Source organism: Hyperolius riggenbachi, chromosome 3 (assembly GCF_040937935.1).
Source record: "Hyperolius riggenbachi isolate aHypRig1 chromosome 3, aHypRig1.pri, whole genome shotgun sequence".
NCBI classification, from domain to species: domain Eukaryota; kingdom Metazoa; phylum Chordata; class Amphibia; order Anura; family Hyperoliidae; genus Hyperolius; species Hyperolius riggenbachi.
The window spans coordinates 367,642,212-367,661,196 of record NC_090648.1 but is presented as its reverse complement, the minus strand read 5'-3'; the positions used below and the strand labels follow the sequence as shown (position 1 = coordinate 367,661,196).

Genomic DNA, 18,985 nt, shown 5'->3' with positions numbered 1-18,985 from the left:
ACTCACATTTAGCATCATTGCACTAGCGCTTTTAAGGAGATTTTTAAAAAAAGAGCGAAACGCCTAGTGTGAACAAGCCCTACATTTTTCTCTCTCATTATTCAGATCTCACAGCAATACACTAACCACTTCCTGCTGACTCTAAAATCATCTCAAACTGCGTTCCTACTTTCTTTACACCAGACATGTTCCTAAAACTAGAATACATAGATACTAGTATGTCATCCTCATATCCTGTACTACAGAGAAGATAGGCCGCACTCCTGCAGCTCCAAGGTGTGATGTGCCAGGGCTCTGAGTTCCACAGCATGAAGGTCCCATACAATTAATGAAAAAGTGGAGGACCAGCACCATCACATTTTTTTTAGCTTTTCAATTTATTGCAGACACAGACATTCTGCTATAGCATCAGCAACGTTTCGGAGGTAACCCTCCTTTATCAAGCTCTGTCAGTTTCACTGCCCCCTCAGACCGGTGCAGTGTCTGGAGACAGCACATGTTGAGACAACAGAATGTCTGCAGGCATCATGCAGCTCACAGCACCATGCTGCTGCCTTCCCTGCACCCTTTCTTTCCTGACTACAGTTGACTGTGGATGTAGCAGCAGCCTGTGTACAGAGCATGGAGCAGCTCTGGGGAACTTTACAGAGCACAGAACCAGGTACAAGCACAGCCCTATTGCCCCTGCTATGTGCTAGAAAAAGAGGAAGTCAAGACCTTGCAGAAGGATTCACTTTCCCCTTTATTACAGATGTTGGCTGTCCTAATTCTTACCTGTATTCACTTAGGGCCCATTCACACTAGAAGCGCTTTTCTGAGCGTTTTGCGATTGATTAGCGGTTTTTAAATTGCTCCCATTCACTTTGATTAAAATCATGGAAAAACGCTGCGATTGTCGCGGACGCGATCGCAAAATAGCGGTGATTTTTACTGCAATAATTAAAGTGAATGGGAGCGATTTTAAAAAAACGCTAATCACAAAACCGCTCAGAATAGCGCTTTTAGTGTGAATGGGCCTTTAAAGTGTACCGGAGACTGTTGGGATTAAGGATGATATGCTTGAATTCTGGGCGATCAGTTACTTTACAGAGCTAGTTTTAGTAAAAAGACTTGATATGCAGAGTGTCTCTTTAAATGACATTTTCTGGAAGCTCCATACGGAAGGCATATTGAAGGTTGGAGCAGAATGTTTTTCTTGTATAAGGCCAGAGAACCTCTTATCAGCTCAAACTGTACAGACATCCAGGATCGGGTAAACATAAGTGTTGACCTGTTTCTCTGAAGAAAGCAGCCTTCTGAGTAACAGATCAACAATATTTTCCTGTAATTGGAGGTCAATTCCACCAAAGCTCTAATTCAGGGATAGGTCATCGGCAAGCACAGTAGGTATTGTTCTTGTCACCCTATTACAGGCCTTGACTAACAGTTTATGGGCTTAACATGCAATAGACAGTGGACTCCACCACCTAAAGGTCGGATCCAGGATTAACCCTTGACAGGACGTTTATAAGGGCGGACAGTCTGGAGGGACTTCATTTAACTTTGCTTTCTACTTGTACAAAGGCTGCATTGGTCTTAGGGTGAAGTAACAAAGACAAACCTTAAAGTGACACTGAAGCGAGAATAAATCTCGCTTCAGTGCTTATATTCAGCAGGGGCACACGTGCCCCTGCTAAAACGCCGCTATCCCGTGCCTAATCGGGGGTCCCTTACCTCCCCAATCCCCCTCGTGCTGTGCGGGCAGCGCTTCCGCATTCAGGCAGGGCTAATGGCCGCAGCCCTGCCTCACGCGCGTCTGTCAGCGCGTATCTCCGCCTCTCCCCCGCTCCCTCTCAGTCTTCTTTCGCTGAGAGGGGTGGGGGAGAGGCGGCGATGCGCCGCTGATTGACGGCGCTGACAGGCAGGGCTGCAGCCGTTAGCCCTGCCTGAAGAGCAGCAAAATCTGCAACCAAGTTGGTCGTTGATTTTGCAGAGGGGGGGGTTGGGGGTGAAGGGACCCCCATTCAGCCGCGGGATAGCGGCGGTTTAGCAGGGGCACACGTGCCCCTGCTGAATATAAGCACTGAAGCGAGATTTATTCTCGCTTCAGTGTCTCTTTAAGCCGGTACTAGACTTGCTTTAAGATGCCATGAAAAGCTTAAAATGAACTTGAGATTCTTGCTTTGTGGAGTCACCCTTAAAAACAGGACTGCATTTCTGCTCTGTATCCATCTTGTCAAACTCCTTAAAGCGTGAAGAGGTTTGTGGTTTCCCTCCGTGCCTGTTGCTACTGTGACGATTGTCAAGTTATCGCAGTTCCTGAGATATGGTGCGGAACGAAGGTGGTAACTAAGGCGGTAATCCATAGCAACCACAAATTACATTTGTACAGAGACGAGAAGCCTTTTTTACATCCCTGCTATGGCACAAGAGAAAAGGACCCTTCCCATCTTAAAGACAAACACACAAAAAACAGATTTACAACTTCTCATGCCTTCAGTCACCTATATTTATATTCATCTTTTAGTTTTTATTAGGGATGGTCAATGAGATGCAAATAAATCTGAGTTGATGCAGGATTCTGCAAAATTTGAATGCAGTTTGCAAATGGTCTAATCTCATCTGACCAAGGTTGAATGCGATTAGTCCATTTTCAGGCTTCAAAAATTTGCATAAACGTATTTTGTCAATGGCATTGACCATCCCTTGTGTAATACGATTAAATTAATTAATTACGTTCAGAGCACTTGTACTGTTCTACAGCAGATCAACTTAAACTTTACAAATATTCTCATCCAGAATATTGCTTTATTACCTCTTTTTTCCTTAACTTTAGATGGTCAAGAAACTTGTTGTGTTCTTTTTCTTGTTCAATACGAATTCGCTTGGCCTCATCGCGTCTTCGGACTGCGTGCTCCTGCTCCATGCGCTCGATCTGTTGTTTCTGTTGACGTTCCAGGAGTTCAAGCTCTGTGTCAAAGAACTTCTTCTTGGCCTGAAGAGAGAGCATTACATGTATACTAAAAGGGAAATACTCAGCCACTTGTGCCATATCCAGTCGTAAAAAATACATATTGCATATCCATTCTTAAGAATACATCAGATAAAAAAATGTTTGTTTTACTTTATTTACCATAGTAGTAATAAGGATATTAACAACATTTTATCGCAGCAAGAGCAAAACAGAACAGCATGTTAATACTTGTATTCTGTACAGCTTCCATCTCTACAGATGCCGTATGTGATCAGTGCTATGGCACCGCTTCTCTCTAGACAAGAGGTTTGAGGGCTTTGATCAAGCAGATCCAGTCAGTGATCTGTCATTAAATGGGCACTATGGCGAAAAAACTTAAAAATTTAAAATATGTGCAAACAGACAAATAAGAAGTATGTTTTTTCCAGAGTACAATGAGTCATACATTACTTTCTCCTATTTTGCTGTCACTTACAGTAGGTAGTAGAAATCTGCCCCCCCCCCCCTCCCCTCCTTCTGCACAGGTAAACTGAGAACCAATGCTTTTCAATTGGCTAGTGCACACTTTAATGTGTTTTCCCAGTGCAGATAAAAAAAAACAAAAACAAAAAAAAAAACCACAGCAGTGGAGCACTACAGGCATTTTCTCTATCAATTACATTAGCTTCTGTGATAAAACCTGCATGTTTTCACATATACAGACACACATGGTGTGCAGAAAAAACACTCAGAAAACCGACAGACGAGTATGCTCCCAGCCTCAGCTTATTACACTCATTCTGTCCTCATGTGATGGAGCAGAACTGGCTCTGCAGATTGACAAACTGCAATCTCAGCTTCGCTCAGTTTTGGAAACTTCTAGCTGCCTTTAAACTGAAGTGGAAAGAGGACTTTTAATACTTCTAAATTACAAAAGACTTCCGTAGCACTGATCTAGGTTATTACTAATCATTGATAAAAGTGGAGTTTCACAATAATGAGGGAAATTCTTCCAAATAAAACAAAAGCACAGATTTTAATCAGCTGTCTGTAAGTAGACATTTTGGCCAAGGTTGTGCTTTGGGGATGGTTGTAACTGCTAGTAATTCCTGGCAGTTACTGGCACTTTACAGCTCTGGCTAAATGCTAAGATGGTAATCTCTATTGTTGTCTGCAAGGCCTGTCCATGGCCCTGGCTCGCACCTCTCAAAATCCTGGCATTTTGGTGGGCCTGACTAACAAAAACTTTTTTCTAGCGCTTTTCTCCCATGGGACTCAAAGCGCTTAAGCTCGCTTAGATTCAGTAACTGGTAGTAGGATGAAATAAGAACACTGAGGATACAATTATTTTTCTGCAAATGCCAAACTTAAAAGGTGGGTTTTCAGTCTAGATTTAAACAAATTTAGAGATGGAGCTGTCCTGATCTGCTGGGGTAAGTAGTTCCATAATGTAGGAGCGGCATAAGAGAAGGGACCAAAAGTTTCCCGGTGGACTCTGGGTATGACTAGGTTATTAGAACCTGTGGATCTGAGATTGCAGGAATTGCTACGCAGCTGCAACATTTCTTTCATGTATCCAGGGCCCCGATTGGATAGTGATTTGAATGTTAGTAGGCCAATCTTGATTAGGCCATCCATTGTATAGGTAGCCAGTAAAGGGAGTGCAAAACTGGCCTTATGTGGCAGTGTGACAATAGGACCTCCACAATAGTTAATGTAAAATGTCTGTCAGTGTATTACCAGCAAGTTCCAGTCCACTCCAAACATCTGTAAAACAGTCATCATTAAGCTTCTGTCCAGTACCACTACTGTGTACGAGATTTTTAGTTGCACTGTATTTAGAATACCATTAGCAATATAGTGCACAATCTACTTAAGCAGAGGAATTTCGTATTATGTTAACTGTGTAATACATCTCAGCCTCATCACTTCAATACACAAGAGTGTGAGCCCTCTTGTGTGAGTGATGTGAATTACTTAACGTACTGAGTAAAGCTGTACAGAAACTGTCAGTTCTTTGACATCGCAATAACACTGTAGAAGTTGCCTGCTTAATTAATTTTTAAGATGCTCCACAATTATTACTGTAGCAAACATACAAAGTTACATTCTATTTTCAAATGCAGAAAGTTAGCGAGATGATGTCTTACATTCATTTCTTGCTCAAAGCGACGCAGCATCTGTTCTTGCTGCAAGACATGTTTTGCAGTCAGCAGTGATTGGTTCCGGTGTTCTTCTTTCTGTAAAAGCCTCAACTCTCGCAGTTCCTGACGCCTGAGGAAACAAAAATATCCAAAATGCACAATTTGAGAAAACAAAATTACATGATAGCCAATAAAGGGCAGAAGCTCCTTAACAGTTTGCCCCGAGATCACAGTACATCAGCGCCTAAAGCCTGCCATACTCTACCAGACTTTCTCCCAATGTGAGCAAAAGATAGATCACTCTCAGATCAATATTTTAACCAGAGAGGCATCTATCACTACCACACCCTGCACATCAATTGTTTTTAGCATGAAGTCTATTATAAAAAAAACACTCCCCCAGGTGTCCCCTCTGCTATATGTCTCACCTCTCCAGCTGCAGTCATCTCCCTGATGACCATAGTGACCGAGCAGCAGGTATGCACACACGTACATCGGCGGTTCATGGAGTCACTGCAGGTATTTGAAGCGGATAGCAGCAAAGAGGAGGGAGCACAGCAGCTTGAGAAGAGTGTGAGTTTTTCTGCACTAATACTCTACATATGGCTCCGGAGACTGCGGGTGGCTCTAGGCCTCCCCACACAGATACTGATGCACCCCTGATTGACCAGCAAGAAAAAGTCCTGCCCGATCGGTATTGCTCGTTATTTAAAAAAATCTTTGGCAAATTCAATCACAGTGATCAAATCTGCCAAGGAAAGTCTCTTACAGTGGCCATACATTAGGGCGAAATTGGTCGCATGTAGTGACTGGACATACTGCAAGATGTTAGGCAAACGTGCTTGATCAGGTGTGTGGCGGTAGCGGCGTGCGATATCTAGAAGAGGGACGAATGCGCTGCAACCCCGGAGGTGCACCCTCACCCGGTGGCCGTGCAGAAATACTTTACCTGTCACCTGGCAACCACATGGGGTGTGTAAGGGAGAGGACCAAGCCAGTGGCAGACACCAACAGGTACAATATTTCTGCACGGCCACTGGGGGGGGGGGTTGTACATTTTACACTAGGGGGCGTAGCGGCGGGGGCGGTGAGGCAACATCAAGCTGAAATTGTGCGGGAATCAGCTTGCGGTGTATGGGCAGCAGACAGATCTCTCTCCGATCAGATTCAATCAGAGAGAGATCTGTCTCTTGGTTGAATCTGCCCATCATTACTACATGTATAGCCACCTTAACACCCACGGCGATCTGATCATAATGCAAACATCTCACATGAAAACGGAGAGATATCAAACCTCAGGAGATGCAAATCCTGGCTTGGTTTATGAATGGTGTAAGTTCTGAGGTTGTCATCTTTATCCCACCTTACAACTGTACTTAGCCATTCCCTGCTGTACTTATTCTAACTTACAAAATACTAATAATAATAATACCTCCAGAACTTTTAGTTAAATAAAATTAAAATGTAGAACAAACTTTCTTAACAAGAATTCAATCGAGCAAGGAAATAGGATGACATTTATCAGTCATAGTGAAAATTTTCAGAGCTTGTAATAATCATACTGACTGAGGTGATCAATTTTACTATCTATAGGAGGAATTTAATGGAGATGCATGCAAACTAGTTGTAAGTCTGACTGGCTAGGTGCAATCATGTGATCAGGTTTCACTGTTTTCTGTGTATGTTAGCTGAGAGCATCCAGAGAAGTAGATCATAAATGGTGTGCTCCTACCAGGGCTGTGGAGTCGGTCCAAAAATCCACCGACTTCGACTCCTCAGTTTAGGATTCCACCGACTCCACGACTCCGACTCCTCTAATTTGCATATTACAATTTTGTTGATTAAAAGTATGTAACATGAAATTCGTCTCTTAACTGCCAACGCTTAGGAATTTTACAAGACAACTGAAGTGAGAAGGATATGGAGACTACTATATTTATTCCCTTTAGACTAAAACCAGTCCTTGGTAAGAGTACTTGTAAAAGGTACAAACCGGAACAAAGAACATCTATCAGGCCCTAGGCAATGTAAGTGTGGGTACATGTAAGAATGATGTGCAGGTACTCTGCAGGGGAATGAGGAGATTGTAAACAGACAACACCTCTGTGCTCAATGTGCACAGCATTCTCAGTGGATTCCCTGCAGCTCTGTGGGGAGTGCATATGTAGAGTATAGTACTACTGTGTAACAAAGTAAACCTGAGACAGATGCAATTAAAGTTTTATAAATACCTGGGGCTTCCTCCAGCCGCCTTCAGGATAATCAGTTCCTCGTTGTCCTCCTCCACCACCTGGATCTTCTGCTATGAGTCCAGGTACTTGAGCCAGTCAGGCGTAGTGCACATGCACACACTCCGCCGCCAGGAGCATACTACACCTGTGCAGCACTATTGCGCAGGTGCAGAATGTTCCTGGCTGTGGGAGCGGCATGCGGCCGGACAGCACTGACTGAATTACCAGGACGCATAGCAGAAGATCCGGGTGGTGGAGGACAGCGAGGGACTGATTAGCCTGAAGGGGGCTGGAGGAAGCCCCAGGTATGTATAAAGCTTTACTTTTCCTCCGTCTCAGTTACCCTTTAATTTGTAGTCACCAAACCAAATTTTAATAACATATCAAATTATTTGATTTCATCAGCAAAGGGAGTGCATACATTTGCATAAATCAGCATCAATGCAGAATTATTTCCATCTCGTTGACCATCTCTATTAGTGACACAGCTACACATCAGGCTTTATTCTTACAGCATAGATGTTATTTAGTATATATAAGAGATTCCTGTGTACACATCATATATACAGTCACAATCAGATATGTATATCTGACCTTAAAAATACGGGGACTGCTTTATTGAAGCAGCACAAGTAACTAATTTTGATTGGTTTATTTCATTTTTGTGGACTAAGCACAGCTATTACTGTATATATACTGTATATATACATTATTTTTAATGACTATTATCTGAGAAATAGAACATTTTATCATATTTTCTATTTTAATTACAGTTACAAATTCATTAGGAGTCGGAGTCGGTGCATTTTTTCCCGACTCCAGGCACCCAAAATTGCCCGACTCCACGACTCCGACTCCACAGCCCTGGCTCCTACATTGTATGTCCTGGCAGGAGCAATTCTAGAACTGAGCATCTCTACCTGACCAGTCCAACAGATTAACTTAATGCTGACCACTAATGTTCCAATGTTTTTTATCCAATCTTACCATTTCTATGTAATATAAGGGAACTGTGTAAATTGTCCATTCAATATTTTCACTCAATTTACCCTTCTACTACATACATTTGGTAAGATAGGACAAAAAAACAAAAACAAAAAAAAAAGATTGGATCGTTAGTGGCCACCATAAGAATAATGAGCTCCAACCCTCCATAACAACCACAGTGTTCTCCCCAGGATTTTTTTTACCAGCCAGGTGGCATCAAATAGTAGCCGGGTGGGATGAAAAAGTAGCCGGGTGGGGCAATATGAGAAAATGCTGGGCTGATGCTTCTGTGCGCAACTCTCCTTGTAGCATAGGAGGAGTTGAGCCGATGACAGCCGGGTGGTGACCAAAACTAGCCGGGTGCAGCACCCGGCTAAAAGAGCCTGGGGAAAACACTGAACCAAAAGCCAGAGAGCTTTACATTCGGTTTTAATTTTGAAAGCTTCAACTACATTTTAGAAGTTAAACAAAAAATAAAATCAATCAGTTTTCTATAAGAAGTGCATTATTAATAGCATTGCAAACAAAATCTGCCCACAGACTGGCAAAGGACAAGAGTATTTGCAGGACAACATGCAACAGTAGAGAGATCCTGTGTACCTCAAAAAGCGCATCTCTTCGTCTTTTTTATCATCATCGCCAATGATCTTAGAGGTTGTAATGCTCACTTCAACACCATCTACTATGTATCGCCTGGTGCGTTTCAGTGTTTTGCTGTGATGTCGAGTGTCCTAGAACAGATAAGCAAAACTAAGTCGCACAACTTATTCCACAACCAAATACTAAGGTGTCTTTGATAGACTGAGGATTATAATACCGCACCTCAAGTAATCATGGTATCCAAAACATCCTGAAGGTAGTAAAATGTGATACAAATTAAAAAAAAAACAAAAAAAAAACAAACCACAACCTTTAAAGCGTAATATCGTTTGTAATTTATACCTGTGCAAAGTTGTTCCTTAGAAGGTATCTGACTCTCTAGCTTTTCTCCAGATCCATTCAGACTGCTTTCACTACAGCTAGAAGATTCATTGTGTTACCTGTAGGGCCCGATTCCACTATGGCAAATTCACATGCATCACCTGCATGCAAATTCACATAGCAATGTATTTCAATGGGCCTGTTTCTCTCCCCCCCCCCCCCTCCCCCACCGCAGGCCGAAAAAAGAAACGGCTGCCTCTGCAACAAGTTTCCGTACAGTTTATGCGTTTACACGTACACATTTTCACATGCGTGGGTCAATAGTGATGAATGCCGGGGAAAAAAAAAATCCCTTACGCATGCGAATTTACAAGAAAAAAATGCCCGCAAACGCACACGAATTCGCATTCGAAACTAAGTGTTTCTTTCAATGCGGATTCACCTGGATATAGTGGAAATGGGCCCGTAAAGACAGCAGAAGCTGCCCTCTTATTGGTAACCTAGCTCTATTAAGGTCCATACAAACAACTCATTATGCATCGTATTGCAGATAGCTTTCGAACCATATTGCAAACAAAGGAAAAATAATATTCAATAATGAATTCAAGGTCTGATATAATAGGAAGTTTAGTTCCATTCCCGGTTGATTGCAAGCTGGCAAGGGCAGGGCTCGCTAATTTGTGCATTTCAAACACTGTAGATTTTGTTAATCGCTATACATTGGTCACTATTACTCTAATACTGTTTACCACTTCTGTATTATACACCAGTGTCTGTGTCATATTTACCAGTAACAGTATCTGCTACACATAATGATACAGGTGGCAGTGTAAGTGGGGAGAACAATGCTCTTGGCTATCGCTCGGCCAAATTGATCAGCCAGGCTGAGAGATGTCGGGGGTTGCTGTACACCTGGATCCTCGGCAGGAATGATCATTATTGCAGCCAGAGGCGTATCTACAGACGTACAGGCGGGGCTAATGCCCTGGGCGCCGCCTCCTTCCAGCTACTAGGGGGGCGCAGTTCCCTCTTCCTCCTGCCTGACTTTGCTGTATTCATCAATGCTCGCTTCAGTCCTCCAGTCATGCTGTAAGTGTTTTGGGTGACTGTATCAGTGAGGGGACAGAGCATACAGCTAACAGGCTTCCCTCCCCCTTCCCTTCAGCTGAGCGACCTTATTACCAGAGCTGCAGCCATCACCCTGCCTGAGCACGATCAGTGATGGCTGCTCAGGGCTTCTCTGCTGGGGAATCCTGCAGGCAGCTCCGTATTGCCTGCTCTCCCTTCCTCCTCAGCTGCTGGGGACAGATTATATTGCAGCCTTGGCCGAGTTTCATCTTGTGTGTGTAGAGAGCTTTACACTGTAAGGCGCCAAGGACGATAATGGTGCTATATAAATCATCATGAATTTCACACAACCTAAAATTCACCTCACTTCACAAATCCATATTAGGTAATACAAATTTTCTATTTCTAATAAGTGATTAAACACTGAAAGATCAAGTTTAGAACTTGAATACCGGATTTGCGATCCTAAGCCACTGCCACGATGCCTGCCTGCCTCACCACTACCTGGTTGGGCGAGGCAGGTCTAACTCCCACATTGTTATGTATGTGGAAACATGAGGAAAACAAGCAATGCCAAATATGTCAGCAGCATTCACGCTTGTCTGTCTGTTTTCTGTGTGTTTTTCTGTACACCTATGCGTTTTGTTCATGTTCTTTAAAGCAACTAATGTAATTAACAGAGAACATGCACAGTGTGTGTAGAATGTATTTCCGCATGCAAAACACGCATTTAAAGAGAACCCGAGGTGTGTTTAAAGAATGTTATCTGCATACAGAGGCTGGATCTGCCTATGCAGCCCAGCCTCTGTTGCTATCCCAAACCCCCCTAAGGTCCCCCTGCACTCTGCAATCCCTCATAAATCACAGCCGTGCTGTGAGGCTGTGTTTACATCTGTAGTGTCAGTCTCAGCTGCTCCCCCCCTCCTGCATAGCTCCGGTCCCTGCCCCCGTCCCTTCCCTCCAATCAGCAGGGAGGGAAGGGATGCAGGTGGGGACCGGAGTTCTGCAGGAGGCGGGGAGAGCAGCAGACTGACACTATAGAGATAAACACAGCCAGCTCTGACAAGCTGTTTGTCAGCAGCGTGGCTGTGATTTATGAGGGATTTCAGAGTGCAGGGGGACCTTAGGGGGGTTTGGGATAGCAACAGAGGCTGGGCTCTATAGGCAGATCCAACCTCTGTATGCAGATAATATGCTTCAAACCCACCTCGGGTTCTCTTTAAATGAGGGCTAGCCCATATTGATCCTCAGTTTTAGGGCCCTTTTACACTTGGTGCTTTTTTTATTTGCAAGCGGCAAAATGGCTACCATATTACACACATTTTAGTATAACTGGCAGATTGCATTGACCGGGAAAGTGGAGGCAACCTACCATCAAAAAGTCTGATCCTCCTGTTACGTGTATACTGCTGGGCAGGAAGCACATAATCTGAAAATCTGCGCTGCGCATTGCACAGGCTTTAAAAATGCTAAATCTGCACGTTAACTTTGACTTGCATTGCTTCTGGTGCTGTGCAGGATAATACATGGCAGCTAGAGCAGTTCCGGTCCATTGCAGGAAGTGTAACATATTTCACCTGACTTTAACGGCCATTGTGATTAGGTGGGAGGGCAGCGACGCAACGCAGTAAGTGTAAAAGGGACTTTGCAGAAAATGTGCATGTAAACAGACCCGTGTGAATGTTTCCATAGACATCAGAACATCTCAAGCTGTGGTATGTAGGGTAAGCCTAGAGTAAAACCTGGTAGTATATATAGACTAGATTGTTCTCATCCAAGGCCGCAGTTTTATTTAATACAAGTGGAATACTGTATTTATGAGAAATAGGTATGCTTGTTTTTTTTCTCCTAAGAAAAGTTAGACAAACTTCTTTGCACACAGAAATCTCCCAAGTCAGAGCTGTTCATTTTCTGGAGTTACTCTATACAGTTCCCTACAGTCCGTGAGATTGAGTGAATATATATTAATAGCAAGTCTCACACAACATTTGTGGGTCTGCAATACACAGGGAAATAGCAATTCACTGTTGAATTATTAAGCTGTTCCCAATTGTGTTACCCACCATGAAATGTTACCATAAACCCAGGTGTGGTTTTAGGTAAAATGGGACCTTCTACAAAAATTAACATGGGCCCTTTATATTTTCCCAATGTACAAACTTGCGATTTCTCAGCCCCCTGACATGTGGGCCCCTAAAAAGCATAGGGCCCTGGGCTATTGCCCAGTTTATCCCTATGGAAGCACTGGCCCTGCACACTTTTTTTTTCAAAAACCCAAGTCCATTGGAAAAAAAAAAAAAAAAAAATATACAACCACCACACAAACAGCAGTTTATGTTTACATAGGATGCTCTCAAAAATGTACTTAGACTAAGCTTCGCATCTCCAATTACCATCTTACCTCCATACTAGACTCACACATGCAATGCACAAGTCCTCGTTTCAGGAATGAGGCAGAACATACATATCCATCCTAACTAACAAGTACTGCATTCATCAGATAGTTCAGTGTGTAAGGACAGCATCTTTCCAAAGGCAAATTCCACAAGGAATGGCCGTTTCTGTACATTGCAGTATTAGTAATATACTTATGACATGACAGCTACCATGAAGTTGCACTGTTGCACCCCACCTCATTCTTTAACTTACCAGGGATTTAAGCTTGGGGTCACCTGCTGTGTAACAAAAGGGTGGGGGTAAGCAAGTTAAACATTGCAAATCAAAACACAAGAACTGGATCTACTTGACAGCCTTGTGAATACTGCATAACAAATACAATATATTGATTTCCTAGCTACACCAATATCACACATACTCAAATTCCGATTTACAGGTTGTGATGTAAACAAAGGATAACCTAATAGGGACATTCCAGGAATACCAAGAAGCAAGCTGGTGGAGTTCTAAGAGATGGAGGTGTGAACACACAAGTCTGGCAGCACAAGTCAATCATTACCAGCTAAACACACAACATTTATGATAGGAAAACACACTACTGCAGTACAAGTCCTGTAAATATTTCAGGCCTCAAAGTCCAGAGTGATGTAGTGCTAGTGACATTTCAGACCACCTTATAACTATATGAATGGCAAACAGGTTTTTATTTGCCAGCATTGGTAGCTGGCAACCACAGGAATGCACACAACCTTTAAATGACATTTCACATTCAGGTGAAACCCGTTACGCAACCAAAGGCTGACCTACTCATGCATAACGCAAGCTTGTTTCACAACAAACTACATGACATGTTGCCCTGATGCTCATTGAGAAATGTTAGAAAGACGATTGATAAAGAAACCCATCCCTCCTCCGAAGTGCTGAGTGATTCTTACATGTATACTTTACCCCACATACTCTACATAGCATAAAGCACAGCTCAACAAACCCTATATGTCCTGGGCCACAATATATGTACTACTGCCAGATAACAGGAGATTTTCTTGTAAAAGGTGAACACTCAGAAGCTGTATGAAAACAGCTTTACCTGCAAGCTGACAAATTTATATAAGCCAGCGAAACAAAACCATTTACTAACCAGTCCATTTATTCTAGGCTTTGGGGGGCATAGCCTAGGCTAAACATCACTGGAAGAGCAGGGTTACATACCAATATACAGCAATATATACATATAGGAAGAGTTTCTGATACTGAAATCAGTTAAATAATAGCTACAATTCACAATCATGCAAGTGAAAACTTATCACCACACATCGATCTGTATTGTAAGGCCTTTTGCACACTGCATGCATTTCAGATTCCGATTCCGCTTTTTAATCTGTTTTTACATCCGATTCCGATTCAGATTTTTAATCTTAACTGCATGCTGCGTTTTTTGATCCGTTTTTCTGTTGAATGTATTCAAGGAAAATCGGAAACGGAATCGGAATCGGAAAACGGATTTGCAGTGTGCAGGGAGCCTAAGGGTTATTTCAAGAAGCTTGCCTTAACGTGTAGCGATATGTTTTCACAGTAAGAGATATCACATAATTTCAGTCCTTAAAGGGAATGTCCGAGCACACAAAAGAAACCCATCTACTTATCCGGGGCTTCCTCCATCCCCTTGCAGCCGACCTCGCAAGGTTGTCCTCTACTGCGCCTGTGCCGCTGTCAATCAAGTCCACTTTCTCCAGAGTGTACTACGCAGTACATTCCGAACAACGTAGACCTGATTGACAGCAGTGGTCGCGCAGAAGCAGTGGATGTCGGCCTCTGCAACGGCCGGCAGCTGAGAGTGGAGCTGCGGCGTGGGACATGTCAGCTGCAGGGGGGCTAGAGAAAGCCCTGGGTAAGTAGATGCTTTTTTGTGTGTGTGCTCGGAGATTCCCTTTAAGTTATCAACTCTGTAATTTTGTGTATATTTATCTGTATACAGAACCCCCCTTTTTAAAAAAACACTAAAAACTTACAATAAACAGACCAGAATCCTCCACTTCACATTACAGTGTATAGTAACAATGCACTTAAAGTGGACCTGAACTCTTGCACAGGACACAACGAAAACATAACAGAAATGCACCCTTTATGTATTGAGAGAGTTTAGCCTGTGTAATTCCCCCTCATTTGTGTCTAATCACTAGTTATTTGTGCTCCCCTCTGTGTCACATGACTGCCTATGGCAGATAAGCAGATAAGCCTATTTGAAAGTAGAGGGTGTAAACAGTATGTCTGCTTTCATGAATCAAGACGTAGAAACTGTGCAGATTTATTTTAGGATTTGTATCAGCTGTAACAAATACATGTTTTTGTTTAAAGGTTATTATGCTGCTGTGTATCTTTTAGAGCATAGAGGAGTTCTGAGTTCAGATCCACTTTAACAGCTCAGGCCAGGTGATAATTCCTCACACACTCCAACCCACTAGCAGCCTTTTCTAAGCGCTAGTGATTTGAAAAAGCTCTTGCTAATGCAATGCTATAGGGGATTTTTTATAAAATCACATAGCTCAAGTGTGATCACACCCATAGCATTGCATTAGCTAGAGCTTTCAAAATCAGAAAGTGCTCAGAAAAGCGCTCCTAGTGGGTTTCTGGCCTTGGAGTTCTCACTTGCGCTCTCTGTGAATTAACATCCTGTCTTTAGGTTTCAAATTCAGTTAATTTGTGGATTTAATTGTAAGTTTAGGAATCACTCCTAAAATTACAGTGTACCTGAGATCACATTTACTAAAGCATTTATACTTCCCTGGGGCTTTTTTCAGCCCCCTTTAGGCCATTGGCTCCCTCCCCATCCTCCTGGGTCACTCTGATCACCCACTGGCTGGCCCGTTCTCTCCCTACAGTTGGCTCAGTCATGCTGTGCGCATCCAGTCGCCTGAAGCGTACTGCACAGATGAAGAACACTTCCTACGATGGATGTGTGATCGGGGTGCCCGCGACTGGGCATGCGCAGTACTGCAGGACTAAAGGCAACTTCAGGAAGAGATGGGCTAGCCAGCTGACAATCAGAGCAGCCTGTGAGGAAAGCGAGCAAGCCAATGGCCTAAATGGGACTGAAGGAAGCCCCAGGTAAGTATAAATGCTTAAGTACATTTTATCTCAGATTTTCTTTAAGGACAGAATCCTTATTTTAAGGATTGCATGAGGTAAATTTCTTAGTTAATACTAAAATGACTTATCACCATAGTGAGAACAGTAAAAACCACATTGAATCATTACTAAAGTGAGGAGTTAAACTGTATATAAATCCAGAAACGGAAAAACTGCAATATAAAAATGATTTTGGGTTAAACTCCAGTGAACAGAACATTCTAGCCTGACTTGCCTTTGGTACCAGTGCAAGAATTACACAGCAGATGCTTATGATACGGTGTTAAGTGAACTTTTATTGGCCATAACAGCTAAATTTCATGCACACTGCTCAAAAAGCAACTGGAAAAGTGACAGAGGCCGTGCAAAACACTGTGTACACAGTTTCCATGGCACTCCATAGCACTAAGACAGTGATAGGCAAATTTGGCTCTCCAGCTGTTAAGGAACTACAAGTCCCACAATGCATTGCAGGAGTCTTACAGCCAGTCATGATTCATAAAGGCAAATGTATTGTGGGACTTGTAATTCCTTAACGGCTGGAGAGCCAAGTTTGCCTATCACTGCACTAAGCCATAGCAGAAAGCCAGCGTTCATAGCTTTTACTATACAGAAGGATAAACAACTTACCCTGACTGACAAAGAGCCAGTCTCTTTGTTAATAGACAGATCAGCTGACAAGTTCATGCTAAGATCCACGCTGTCTGAAGCAGAATTGCTGCCTGAATCGGAGTCCCTTTTGGTCCAGCTACCGAAGAAACGCGAGGGTGAGTCTATGCTTCCATTGGGAATCAGCTCTGAAGACAAACGTTCATACTGATTGCTCTTTGGTGTGTGGCTGTTTGATGTAACCCCTGGGTGGTCTTTATCTCTGTTCTGGCTATACTTATCCATAGTATGGCCTTTCCTGTCCGTTTCAATTAATGGGTTGATGATGATAATGTCAGGTTTCACATCTTCTCCACCATTAAGACTGGGCGCATGTATGCTCTCAGAAGAGCTCTGGCTGCAAGCTTTGCTGCTTCTAGTGCTGTCTGTGCCTTCCTTCTTTGATGGCTGTGTCTGATCCTTTATTCCATTGCTAACAGGGTGCTTGTCTTTTTCAATATCATAACTGTACTGGTTGCCGTTCTTCGTAGGTGGCTAGTCAACAGGAAGAAAGAGAAAAGTTGGGTGTAAAAGGATTACAAAAGGAGATCAAAATTACATCACCACGGCTCAGTGCACACTAGAAATATACAACCAATTCAGCAGAGTTCCTCAGGGTTACATTATTCTAAATGTAAACTACAACTAGGGAACTCTAGATGCAACTTTTTTATGAAGGTGAATAAAACCGCTGACTCGCTGAGCCAATCGCTTTTAAAGGCCTACTTCTAATTCAGAATCATACATTTTTATTACCTGCCTGACTGGGTTTGCAGTGGTGTCTAAGAAAACAACAGCAAGGCCTTGAACCTCACATATTCATCCCGCTATGCAGTGACAACACCATGAGGTTAGTCAGACAGGAGCTGGGAGGGGGCCCTAGCTATTTCCTCAGAGAACAGACTCTACCATGCTCACCACCTCTGCCTGCTAGGAGGGAGCAGAGAGGAAAGTTGGGCGATGCCAAGTGATAGCTTTGTGCTGGGGAAGGAACGCCCACTCTCCTGGGATCTCCTTATTCTGTGCAAAGAGCCTTCCGCCATGTGAATAACATTTCCAAAGCTAATTTCTATGGATCGGCTGCACCAAATATAAAAATTGTGTGCATTATGGCATAGGTTTCCAAATCTCCTCTAACACTGAAAATTCAGGGAAGTGAAGCAGGGCTTTACAACTTTATGAACCTCTGATTTAGTATACAAAACAGGTGACTTAACTCACATCTGACTGCATTGCTTGTTCCAGATGCGACTCATACAATATTGACATTAAAAGATGCTTAACAGGGCAGGCAACTGAAATATTTTAAAAAGGAATAAAGAGGAAGATGTACATATGGCTCTCTCTAGGATCACTTAAAAACAAAAATTATATACATAGCAAGGTTTTACTTATCCAAGTCTCCTCTGCTGTCTATGTAACCGCTTTCTTTGCGGCAGGGATGTGCATTGGGGTAAGGACTGGGCAATACTGGTAGCCCATGACACTGTCCACTGCCCCCGAAAGCAGATTTCTAGTTAACTGCTTCCATGCCAATAGACTAAAGTTAATAGATTAAAATTGCTACTTACATATTATCCTATTGACAGAGTTTGGCAGCTGCTTCTTAAAATTCTGTTTACTCTCCTGGCAAGACCTAACCATTATTGGAAAGCTGACAGTCCTGGCTTTCCTTTGCACCAGGTGCCATGTTGGTGCAATGCTTTGTTCCCAAGTTAGGGGATTTTATGGGAGGGTTGACCCCTGCACAAGGCTGCAGAGAGCGCAGATAGAGAAGTACCGGACGAACCCCACATGATGATCAGGAGCACACCTGGCAGGTCTTCTTCCTTCGCAGCATGAATCTGTGTCTTCAAAACTTGTCAGGTGCCATGTCATTATAGAAAAAAAAAAGGAACAGCCCAGCTATGCACCTTTGTCTCTATCTGCATGTCTTACAGTCCATAGTAGACTCTACAGCCAAGTGCAGTGGACATCCCTCGTTCTTAACCCCCTAACTTGGGAACAGAGAAAACCAGAACTTTTAGCTTTCAAAAATTGGTTAGATATTGCTGGGTGAGTAAACAGAATTTTAACAAGAAGCTGCCAAACACGATAGATTGGCTAATACTCAAATACCCTAAAATGATACAAAATCCTGTAGATACTTATAAAGATGGGAGCACAGCCATTGCTAAGGTTTGTATAGTCTGCATTGTATAATCAACCACTGATCATGTGTCCCTCTATGAATTCTCCCTGCCGGAGACAATCTTTTAAGGGAACTGATTATCTCTTCACTGAAAACTGATGAAATCACAGTTTTGAATGAGGAAGATTAATGTTTTTGTGGGGCCGTACTAGCAAAGTTAGGCTTCACAAACTGGTTGGCAGCTTACAGACAATGCCTCCGGAGACTCCTCTTCCTCCATTTCTCCATTGTCTTCTATTTCATCCAATACTTCAGCCTTAGCCTCTGCCACGAGATCCCGCAACACTCTACTATTGAAGCCTTTGCTGACAAATGGGTGCTAAAAGGAAAAAAAATAAAT

The 18,985-nt window shown here is 42.9% G+C and overlaps 1 protein-coding gene across 3 annotated transcripts in view; it reads right to left on the bottom strand.

Moving 5' to 3' along the window:
- The window catches only part of STK10 (serine/threonine kinase 10), a 212,631-nt gene that overhangs the window by 34,655 nt on the left and 158,991 nt on the right, over window positions 1-18,985 (bottom strand). For all 3 annotated transcript variants that reach the window (XM_068277145.1, XM_068277148.1, XM_068277146.1), the window contains exons 8-12: window positions 18,833-18,964; window positions 16,437-16,949; window positions 8,895-9,025; window positions 5,083-5,206; window positions 2,795-2,974 (exon numbers count right to left, since the gene is read on the bottom strand). In XM_068277145.1, the coding sequence (XP_068133246.1) occupies window positions 2,795-2,974; window positions 5,083-5,206; window positions 8,895-9,025; window positions 16,437-16,949; window positions 18,833-18,964 (1,080 nt within the window). The remainder of the gene's footprint in view (window positions 1-2,794; window positions 2,975-5,082; window positions 5,207-8,894; window positions 9,026-16,436; window positions 16,950-18,832; window positions 18,965-18,985) is intronic.